At 37.0% G+C, this 12,257-nt stretch overlaps 1 protein-coding gene across 1 annotated transcript; it reads left to right on the top strand.

The window, feature by feature from the left end:
• The first annotated feature begins 9,456 nt into the window (after positions 1-9,456).
• Positions 9,457-11,697, top strand: LOC107677220 (neurogenic differentiation factor 6-A-like). Its single transcript, XM_016472035.1, has 2 exons — positions 9,457-9,586; positions 10,120-11,697. The coding sequence occupies exon 2, from the start codon at positions 10,130-10,132 to the stop codon at positions 11,111-11,113; it is 984 nt and encodes a 327-aa protein (XP_016327521.1). The 5' UTR covers positions 9,457-9,586; positions 10,120-10,129; the 3' UTR covers positions 11,114-11,697.
• The last annotated feature ends 560 nt before the right edge of the window (positions 11,698-12,257 follow it).

The following is a 12,257-nucleotide window of genomic DNA, read 5'->3' as shown; positions in this document are numbered from 1 at the left end:
ACATTGTACGTTGTTTACTGTTCTTTGTAGGCTATGTTGTGTGCATATAAAATATTTAGACACTAAGTCACATTCAAAATGTATTATTATTATTGTTGTTGTTATATATTTTAGTATTTGTATTTATTTGTTAAGTGTTGTCTTTAAGACTTCCCCTATGTTAGACATGATATACATGATAAAGCAAGTTGACTTGACTGCAGTTCTGTTTCTGAACCACTAGATGTCACTAAAGGTCTAACTGAAATACATTGAAAGCTACATAAACTGATGCCTCCATCCTCAATAATGAATGCCACCACGCATAATTAAGCTATACAAATGTGCGTCCGTTTTTCCCCAGGATAAAAGGTGGAAACTAGATCATTTCTCTGTGTGAATTAATATTCCGTGCACACTATGGACCAGTAAACTATTCACAAACATCTAGGTAGGTGACTGGCACAGATTGGGCTGCATTATGCATGTTTGGCAGAACACTGTTTGTTTGAATGTTTTGTCAAAGAAACCCAATCACTTTTAGATTTTAGAATACAAATGATAAAGCCTGAAAGTTTCAAATAAACAAGCATTATTTACTGTTTTGCATATTTACTGTTTTCAGAACATATTTATCTGAAAAGATATACTGCACAAAAAGGCTCAGTGTTTTGGTTATTTCTTAGCAGATGAAGTCAGTTCTTCTCAAGTTTACACAGGTGTTCTATCAGAGGAACCACAGGTGTAGTTCATCACATTAAACATGATCCAATAACATTTGACAACCACAGTTTCACAATACTTTGTGTCTTTATCTATGTAGATATACACAAGCTGCTTGAATAGTGTGCTTGTGCTGTTGTTCTTTACAATAAATGCCGCTTTGTTTGATCATGTATATCTGATGCAATAACATTCCTTAATTTCGACATGTGCCTTAGGTGTCTAAAGAGTTTTTGGGGTCACTGTATCACCTAATGATCTGATAAATATAGTGCTCATAAAAATGATAACTCTTATGCTCTTATTTTTATTAGTTTTATTTACTGTTTAGGAATCTTCTTTCTGCAAGTCCTTGAGTGAATTTCCATGCAGACTGTGCACATTCTGAGCGGGATTTGACACATCCTGACAGGGGCAGGCGCGGAGAACATCTGGAGCAGACGGGTGTGAAGTGTCTCGCTCCAGTGCACAAGAGCAGTTCCCCTCTTCACTTCATGAGTGTGATGCTTCCCATGACATCACTTGGAGTCTGTTTCTTAAACTTTCATGAACCTCAGAGCTGAGTAAAAGGTTTTAAATGGCTGTATTAGCGCTTTAACACATCTCTGTCTCCCACATGAGTGCCCTCGCACAAAACAGTAGACATCTTCACCTAGAATATCTTCTGGAGATTTATGCCTTATGTGAAGGAAACAAAGGCATAGAGTAAGCAAGTAGTATTCGATGGGTTTTCTTTGTAATGGTACACGTTCTCAACTCGACATGAATATTTGAGCAGCCTGCAACTGCTAATTTAATCATTCAACATCTGTTACAATTACTCCGGCTTCCACACCAAGGCATGCCTACAAGATACGAATGTAGAGTGTTATTGTTGGTAGAAAGCTTTAGAACAAAGCATATTGGGAAGAATTATTCAAAGAGGTTTTACATTAGCTGTGTCCGAAACCGAGTCCAGACAGTGTTTTAGCATGAAGGTATCACCTAAGGAACATTTCAGATCATGTCTAATGCTTTAAAACAAATTCAAGTGAGCTTTAGAGATAACCAATCAAATATTTAGTGATTGCAATACTTATTTCTCATTAGAAATGTAATGTAATGTATTTAAATAATTTGTAAATGTCATGTTTTTTAAATCTTATAAATACATTTAAAGCAAATTAAATAAAATTAATATTTAAATAAATATTTAAATATTAGTGTTATTTTAATAAAAATAAAATAAATGTTTTATTTAAATTAATTTGTAAGTGAACATAAATAAATGACAAATTTAATATAAAATAATCAAATGTAATAAAATGGTGTCTGAAGGAATCAATATAAATTTAAATAATATTTAAATATTAGTATTTTTATTAAATAAAATAAATATTTTATTTTAATTCATTTGTAAATGAGAATGTTTTTATAAATAAATAAATGTAATATTAATTGAATTAATAAAATGTAATAAAATTGCATCTGAAGGAGTCAATACAATTTTTTTAAAAGAAATTAATAATCAATTGTTTTCATACATTTTTTAGCCAGTTGTTTTTAATAATCTATAAAGGACACATCTATGCAGCCTTCAAAATCAAAATGGATGAAGGCATCTTAGTAGATGAGCTATTATGTAAACCTACCTTTGTACACTGCCTATGATCAGAACAGATCATTCTTCTGACTTCACTGAAATACACCTATGCTTTTTTTTTATCTTAAGAGGGAATTTTGAATATTATTGGATGAAAATGTCGTATTATTAACAATTACTTACAGATTTTATATGTGTGAACTCCATCTATCTCGTGTGCGTTTAAGTAGCACTGTCTCAGGTCTTGGCAGAATGGCGATAGTGCCTTTGACTGTGACTTTGTGTGCTTGTGCTCGTTTTGGATGGAGCTTGTTACAGGCTGTCTGTGGGTGGTTTTGCACAGACCCTCGCGAGGCTGTCGGTTGGTCACAGGGTCCAGACCATGACTAATCCAAACCCCACCAGGCTGACCAGATGGGGCTTTCAGATTGCCTGAAAATAAGAGCAGGCCAACATTTCAGAGGATGAAATAACAAACGCAGAACGACATAATCTAGGTCAAGTGTCATTTTATCAGCGTTTATGGAAAATGTAGATATTACAAACTGAAGATAAACGTATCATAACAATGTAATCAATGTAAGCAAACAAACGTACCAGAAATCTTCATCATAGACATCAGCCCTGGTGGCTCGCTTCAGATAGTGAGTGTGTTTGAATGAGAGTGAGCGTCCGTGTTGCCAGATCCTGTTTTCCAGAACACTCACAGGAGCCTCAGAGTGTCGGAGATTAAATTAAGGCCTAAGTGGGGACAGCTGCCTGTTGAAACCAAGGACATTTAGGCCCATTCCTGAGGGTGAACCGTCCAGCAGGCTGTCCAAAACGGCTCCAGCATGAGGATCCCTGCGACTGGGTTTAAATTGGGTATATCAAAATAAAAATGACTACAGCCAGATGAGTTTTGGCACTGGAGGAACAATATACAAGTTGCGCTTAATTGAACAAATCTGTATAAAATTGTGCGTGCTTGCGTGGAATCACACTTCTAAGTGTTTGTACGCCTTCACAGATACCCATGCATGTTTTAATGTGCATGCAGTCTGTTTCTGATTTGTGGAGTAAAAGAAGAATAGCATTTCAAATCTCTTTTCTAAAAAAAGTCGTTTTAGTCGTTTCTGACATCTCTTACTGCCATGGATCATTAACATCTCTAATGCACTGTTAGACTCTTATTAGCTGCTAAAGACTTCAGGAAGTATAAAATGAATGTTAACTTCTGAGATGCTTTTTCTCTGGGTAGAAGTGAAGGATAAGCCACACTAAAAGACAAAACAGGCTGATTTCCAAAACAATATTTGTTGTACCTCTCATTGCATCAGGGCAGATGATCAGACAAGCCTGGAGAAGCTGCTGATGGCAAATGATGAAATGACATGCAAAAAAGCAGCTGGGGCCATGCTAATGCATAACATTTCCATAACATTCCAGCAACGTTCAACAACAACTAGTAGAGAGCAGATAGTCCAGTAAACATCAATGCTGTGCCCAGCATTTTTATATGAAGACACTTCAAGCTAATTTTTAACAACTAATGCTTATTTCTCAGGAAAAATGTACATTTATAAATACATTTACTCTTTCAGATGCTATTTTTATTCAAAACATCAAATGGATAAAAAAAAAAAGGATCTTTTATTTCATTTAAATGTAGACAAAAACACATTCTGGTCTCATGAGGAGCCAAATATGGCCCTAACATCACTTCATTCAGGGTTGCTTCGCCAGCAGATGCCAGACGGTTTAGGAAGAAGCCCAGCATGAGTCGTGCCAGAAGAACCTAATCTGGACTGGGCAACAAACGCAAGGGACTGCAGGAGATTGTAAAGGACAGCACCGGTCCAATGTGTGCCTCCACAGGGCCAAAAGAGAGGGTACGGCCCATTTAACCCATGCCAAAGATTTCACCCGTCCCAGATCACTTTATAACACATCCACCTTCCTACCAGATCAGATTTGTGCAATCGTGTTGTGACGGAGTCACAGACACACACAGGGTGAGGTTGCTCGGAGAAGGTTCACCCTGATGGACATACTTGGCACGACTTCGACATAAATCACAGTCACATCAACATTTCTGGCACGATGCATCCTCACAGACATACACACACACAAACACACTTCCCCCATCCGCTCCCACTAGTCCCTGGACTATAGCATTGGCTAGGTACAAGAGTGAAATTAAAATCACTTAACATTGTGGATCAGCGGCCCTGAGCAGATCATTTCTTCATGCAAATCACAGGGGGAAATCAAGTCTCTGTTTTCAAGCATGGCACAAGTTCATATTTTACATCAAAGGCATATTTTGTTTTGGCTTGTATGCGGTTGCATGTAACAGTAATTATAATGAAAAAAGGGAAATGAGAACTTTAGAACTACTGATGCACCAGTATGATGAAGTTCTTCTGTGATAGAAATTTATTTACATCGTAACTTAAGTAGCACTTGAAAATCATCGCAGATCTACGAGTGCTCTGGGCTGCGTTTCTCGATAACGATTGATCTTAGAGCTAAAAAGCGTTTTCTACGAGTCATTTTACGATCGTTCGTTATTGTTTCACGTGCGTTTCCCAATCGCACGTAGCCGTGCTTTAAGTGCTATTTAGGAGTCGCTATCCCTTTGTCAAGTGCTGAAATGTCAGCTTATAGAATGGCTCGTAATTGTAGTACACGCTCGTTTATTCAAATGTTAACCTAATGCTGCGGTCCAGACAACTCTGATATAATAACTATAATGATGAACTTTTCCACGACATTCTAATTTATTGAGATGCACCTGTATATATATATATATATGTAGAGACGCTATTTCCGGGTCCAATACATTGCTGGTTTTCATGCAAGTCAGCAAGTCATTGACAGATTTTTTTCCCCCAGTCTTTGAAGCATATTTCCTACATTATTTCTTTAATCTTTTTTTTTTTTTCACATTGCACTTGAATAAAGTTAAAGGTGCAATCTGCCGATTGTCCTGCAGGTGACCGCATAACTCTGTCTTCTTTCGATGCACTTAGGGCTTTACGATTACTCCAGAGCACTCGCAGATCTAGATGATTTTCAAGTGCTACTTAAGTTACGATGCTTTTGGGAAACAGACCGTAATATTAAGATCAGTCGTACGATCGTTTTTACAAACTTCTTAGGCTTACGAAGCTTTTGGGAAACAAATTTGCCCATTGGCCTCTGATCATCATGGCCTCCTAACAATCCCCATATCTGCTAAATGGCTTCATCACTCTGTCTCCTCTCCACCAATAAGCTGGTGTGTGGTGGGCATTCTGGCGCACTATGGCTGCCGTCGCATCATCCAGGTGGATACTGCACACTGGTGGTGGATGAGGAGATACTCCCTGACAATGTAAAGCGCTTTGGGTGCCTAGAAAAGCGCTATATAAATGTAATTAATTATTATTATTATTATTCATTAATAAGCATTTACATATTAGGATTAAATAAATAAAAATAATTACATATAAACACATTAACAATTACGTAATAAAAAATACGTAAATGTATGTATTATATTTTGTAAATATGTTTATAAAATATTATTTTATTTCTTAAAGAAGTACACAGCTGCAATAACTAATTTTTTATAACATGTATACAGTTGTTTTAGATATAGAAATTATTCTATATAGAAATATGTATGTATTATTCACAAAAAGGTGCCATTTTAAGAAACAGTTCCTTCTGCATGAACATCCTTCTCCTCTGAGAAATTGATGTTATTCATTTTTAAAAACTGAATTATGAATTATGCATATGCCATACTGTCAGACCATTAACACTGTGGCTGTCGTACACATAGGTATCTTTGTGTCAACCCTGTTTGATTATATTTAAAATATTTTATCATATTTAATTACTTTTTTAAAATGCAAGAAGAAGAAAAAACAATAACAAAGAGGGCATATTTTTTATTCGAAAATAATTTTTATTGATGGTAATATTTTGTCTTTCCTTGTCATCAAATCCATGTACACGAGATTAGCTTCGAGGCCCATCATCAGCAGACGTCTAGAACTCTCAAAAGACCATCTTTAGCAGAGCTACTGATCTGGCATCACACTGTCCTTAAAAGCTGATAATGTGTTAATGAAATCACTGGCAGACAGCTCTTGTCAGCCGAATGTTCCACATGAGAAGGGGCCTGTCCTCCGCTGTGAGTCTGCAGGGTAAAAAGCAGGTCTGTCAGGGGAGCAAGAGTCTGTCAGGGGAGCGTGTGTCTGGCTCAGACATTGCTTTTGTGTTGTCATTTTTTTTCTGGTCTTTGCTCTTTTATAATGTTACAGGTCCTTTCGCCTTGTCCTTCTCTGAGCGTGCGTGCTAAATGTTTTATGCGGGATGGGCCTGCCCCCTTTCCTTTCTGCAGCACAATGATTTATTGCCCAAAAAGACCAGAGAACTAATTAACAGAGTAATTAATTAATATGAATTTGCATATTTGCATTTGCAATTAGTGCAGTCAAGTGATTAGTCTGAAATGGGGAAGTTTGACTCATCAGATGTTGGTGTGTGTGCTGAACCGGAAAGCTGGTCACCAGCTGAGGCATTTTTGGATGGGGACTGTGTGTGTGTATGTGTGTGTGTTTCTAAACACAACCATCCAAGGGTACGCGCCTATCATGCGTGACTGAGCCGTCGCTGTCAGCAAACTGCATCTGTATGCTGTGTTCATTATGGTTTTGTTGTGCTTATACAGTAAGTGCAGATCAAGCTGACCGTCCCAGTGAACAATACAGCAGCCATTTTTATCAAGATCACTCATGACTAACTGGAGACTGTGTCTGATAGGTGGCTTGCTGCTAACAGGACCACTAAAATCTGTCAACATCAGGTTAAAGAGCCTATTAATCTTAGACAGGAACAGAAAGGTGTTGCGTGTCGTTTATGTGGCGTTAGGCTTTTGTGGCGTCCTTCTGAGAGGGGGAAATGCACTTGGGGGGCATTTAAAGAGCTTCTGATTTGAATTATAAATGTGTGTGCATGTGAGAGAGAGAGTTAGTTCAATAGCAGTAGGAGCTTTCACTGATAATGGAATACATGAGTGTCACGTCTTAATGTGGGAGGAGCCAAATCTCTGGACAATTACTGCTACAAGAAACAGCTAGATGCCAGAGACGGCCAAACCCATGCTCCAAAATCTATGTGTGATTTTGTGCACAGGTTAACCTCACAATAAACCAGTCAAGTTTGACTTGAACATCAACATGTTCAGTATGAACCTAAAATTAAAACATAAAAAAAGCTTACATATGAATTTTGCATTGTGACATTATTTGACAATTAAGCAAATTATAATGACAATTAAGAACATTTTTCACAGTTCTCATTAATATATAATACAAAAAAATTCTTATTGCTATATAGTTCTATAGTTTATGTAAATAGTCTATATAAGTTATAAGCTTTTCCAATAAACGTTTGGGTCATTAAGAGATTTAAAAAAGGATTTAACACTCTTAGTCAGCAAAGATGCATTAATCTGATCAAAAGTGACAATAAAGACATTTATAAGATTACAAAAGTTTTATAATTTCAAATAAATGGTTTTCTTTTGAACTTTCTATTTATCAAAGAATCCTGAAAAAAGTGTCACTGTGTCAATATTAAGCAGCAACATTTTCAACAATTTCAATATTGATAACAATATTAACTTTTTGCTGAGCATCAAATCAGCATATTAGAATGATTTCTGAAGGATAATGTGGACTGGAGTAATGATGCTGAAAATTCAGCTTTGCATCACATATAATTACAATTAAAAATATATTAAAATAAAAAACATTTTTAAATTGTAGTAATATTTCACATTTTTGATCAAATAAATAATTCCTTGTTGTGCATTTATTTGATTTAGCAACCCAAAACATTTGATTATTTAATATTACAATTATAAATAAAATTGGTCATACTTTATTTATTTTATGCATTTTACTTATTTATACATTTTATTTAACAAACCATTAACTATGACTTTTGCCTCAATAAACTCCTAATTTGCTGCTTATTAATAGTTAGTAAATTAGTTTTTAAGTTTAGGTATTGGGTAGGATTAGGGATGTAGAATATGGTCATGCAAAATATGTGCTTTATAATAAGCAGCCAATATGTTAATAATAGGCATGCTAATAAGCAAGTTAATAGTGAGAATTGGTCCTTATACTAAAGTGTTAACAACAATTAAAAAAATATTTATACTGTTAATTACATTACATGTAATACAGCAAAATACAGTAATGAGAATTAACAAACGAGGATAATGAGAATCCACCATCCGGAATTTGAGGGAAACACATCACAAATCAAAAAATAATAATAAAACAAAAGTCTTAAATAGGCGACATTTTCTTCATGCACAGTATAACTTCTTGGAGTGAAATGTGACCTGGACATGTTTTTGTTAGATTCACTTGCATAATACTGAGTGGTGTGAATGTGGATGGCTGTGTGTGATGAAGGTGGGGAGGGATGGTGTGAGTGTGTGCATGTGTGAGTGAGTGTAAACAAAAACCCAGACTTATTTTCATACGTAGAAAAAAAAAATCTCAGAATCCATGTTGACGGGGCATATTTATTAAATATCAGAGAGTGAATTTATCTAAACTTTATCTAAATTTATGTTTTCATAATCAGGTGAATGTCACAGAAAATACTTTTATGATGACAAACAGTAGGACCGGTCATTTGGCAAACGCCCTTGAAGAGACTGACCAGGCAAACAAGAGCCATCAATCATCCAGTTCTTGCTGTCATTCACCAACACTGACCATTCTTTTTACACGTTTACAGAAAATACCTGACATAAATAAGCACCTATTTTGTCTCATTTTAGATTTAGTCCACTTATTGTTGTGTTTGCAGGAAAATCTAATCACAATTTCTTTATTTCTAACAGCAAAGACTAAGAAATGTCATTCCCTGACCGTCTCACAGCATTCCTGTTCATCCACAGCATCAGATTCTAATGGTGGATGCTGGTACTCTGTCCTTTATTGAGGCTGCTTTGTGGTTTTGCAGTGGTACGCAGCTCGAGGCACACACCATATGATCAGGGGAGGAATACAGGTCCCCCGGGACCCGGTCACGTGACCAACCCATGCCACGTGACGTCAGCGGCAGATGGCATGGGTACCAGTTCTGGCAGTTGGCATCAGTGTCATTTCTCTTAGCGCGAGACAAGGAGAACAGTGGGGCGGTGAGAAAAAGGCACGAGCTGTTCACCTGCTAAAACACCACGTGGAAATAAATTCGAAATAGGAAGTATGAAAACTGTCATCTGACACCATCATAATCCAGGTAAGCTGGATCGTTCGAGGGTAAGAATCGACATCTGTGCTGCATGACTATGTCTGCCCATTTCACCAGATTTTAAAGACTTATGTTTTGTAAATGCACAAATTTGATGCAATTTCACACATAAAAACAAGTTTACAGATTCATTTCTGTTGCACTGTCAGTTGCAGCTGACTTTTTGTGTATAAAAGTACATTGATTTGATTACAGGATCAATATAATCTGAAATTCTGTCAAATGTGAATTGGTATTTGTATGTTAATGCATCATTGTATACGATCAGAAAAAAGGTACAAAAGCTGTCACCATGGTGGTACCTTCTCAAAAAAGGTTTACCTTTGTACCATGTTTACCCCTAACTAGTGTATATTAGTACTTACCTAAATGGTACATTTTAGTCCTTTTTGAAAGTTTACCACCCTAGTGACAGCTTTTGTACCTTTTTTGAAAGAGTATTTATTGAGCACCATCTATAGGCTGTTTTTAAATCGTTGCTGATTGATTCAGAAGATCTATTATCTTCTCATCATCCCCAGTAAGAGCACAATGCTGACTCTTCCGTTTGAGGATCCTGTCATCATGGACACTCAATTCGGGACAAACTTTCCACGGGACTGCGTAGGTGAAATGAAGGTCACTAAACAAGAGCCATTTAAAAAGGAGGAGACGCTCTCCCACACGATGGAGGATGAGGATGAGGAGAAGGATGAGGACGAATGGGAGGATGGACAGGACGAGAACGGTCTGCCTCGGAGGAGAGGGCCTCGGAAAAAGAAAATGACCAAAGCTAGGGTGGACCGGGTCAAGATGAGGCGCATGGAGGCCAACACCAGGGAGAGGAACCGAATGCACGGTCTGAACAACGCCCTGGACAGCCTGCGCAAGGTGGTGCCCTGCTACTCCAAAACCCAGAAACTGTCGAAAATCGAAACCCTGCGCATGGCCAAGAACTACATCTGGGCGCTTTCCGAGATCCTGAGCACCGGGAAGAGGCCTGACCTCTTGACCTTCGTTCAGACCCTGTGCAAAGGGCTCTCGCAGCCCACCACCAACTTAGTGGCCGGATGCCTGCAGCTGAACGCCAGGAACTTAATCACGGATCAGATCAACAGCGAGGCGTCTTTCTCCGGTAGGTCGCCCTACGAATCCGTGTACACTACCTACCACAGTCAGGGTGTGGTGACGCCCTCTGGACCCTCGGTAGATGCAGTCAAACCCTTCAGGCCATTCAACTACTGCAGCACCTATGAGTCTTTCTATGAGAGTGTCTCGCCGGAATGCGGAAGCCCTCAGTTCGACGGTCCCTTAAGCCCACCTATTAACTTTAACGGGATCTTTTCCCTCAAGCACGAAGAACCGGTCGAATATGGCAAGAGCTGCCACTACAGCACGCGCTATTGCGCCGTGCCGCCGCGCTCCTCCATCAGCCAGAGCGCGAGAGGCTCCTCGGATCTCCATTTCCCATATGACATTCACCTCCGCAGCCAGTTTTACCCCGTGCAAGAAGAATTAAACACTTTTCATAATTAATGAGAGAAAGTCAAACGTGAGTGAAAAGGACTGAAAATGCAGGACTTGAAATCGCACATGTATTGTTTATAAAGTCCATCTCTAATTTGGGTTTTATGCCATCGGATGTTTTATTATTTATCCGTTTTTAATTACATGTAAAATGTGCTTACAGTGTTTCTAATTATTGTTAGAACTGATTTTAAACTGTTCGACAAAATGTGTGGTCTAATGGAAAACCAATCCACAAACAACAGTTTTACGCTGAGTTTCTCGTTTATGTTCGGTTTAATTTAATGGCTTGTATGATAAATCTGAAAATCTGTCAGTAAGGACTCTTGCTCCAAAAGGCATCTTTTAATTATAAGGTCATTCAAATATTTGCGATGAAATTTCTGTAAAATAGGAGAGCAATAATTGCTAAGGGTGCTATGCAATACACAAGTCTATATAATTCTCGATCTGGCCATTTATTTATCCATTTAATTTGTTTAAACAATGTTCGCACAAAGTTCAAAATATAGGTGTTAAAAAGACTTTATATCTCATCATTTTGTAATACATAAATGCCTTTATTCGTTTATGAAAAGTAACGTAAAAAACGAGAGACATGAATTGAAGAAAATGAATTGTATTTATTTTATTTTAATCAAATTTTCATAATTATTTACGAAAGTTTCGTGATGTTTTACACAGGGCACTATTTAAATGTTGGTAAAAAAATGTGATTCAACCATTGACTATTATTGTTATTATTATTATTATTTACTATAATATATAATAATATGCTAAGACCACCACAAGGCAATTATTAAGTCAATTTGTTTCTTTAAGATGTATATAGGCTATGGATGTAATTATGAAAAACGAAATAATAATGGTATATTAATAATTTGTTTGTTTCATTGATTTCAATTTGTGTAGGCTAATTTAACGTTATAAATGTGGACAATCGAGTTTTAAGCAACCTCTTGATTTCCAAATATTTCAAATAAATCACATTTGTCTATGCGCATCATTTTCAGAAGTGTGATAAAGGAATATCACAACACGATGTAATTATGCAACAGATTGTTTGACAATTTTTTGTTTTCTCAAATGTAAAATCGTCGATATATTGGTGACATTGCGTACAATCTCGGATCAATCACTGTAAGCAAATGCA

Source organism: Sinocyclocheilus anshuiensis, unplaced genomic scaffold, assembly GCF_001515605.1.
Source record: "Sinocyclocheilus anshuiensis isolate Anshui unplaced genomic scaffold, SAMN03320099.WGS_v1.1 scaffold392, whole genome shotgun sequence".
NCBI classification, from domain to species: Eukaryota; Metazoa; Chordata; class Actinopteri; order Cypriniformes; family Cyprinidae; genus Sinocyclocheilus; species Sinocyclocheilus anshuiensis.
The sequence above is the reverse complement of the archived record's forward strand: the minus strand, read 5'-3'. Positions and strand labels throughout refer to the sequence as shown.

Bases quoted from the DNA above. Each gene is read 5' to 3' on its own strand.
- LOC107677220 (XM_016472035.1), top strand. From the start codon at position 10,130: ATGCTGACTCTTCCGTTTGAGGATCCTGTCATCATGGACACTCAATTC.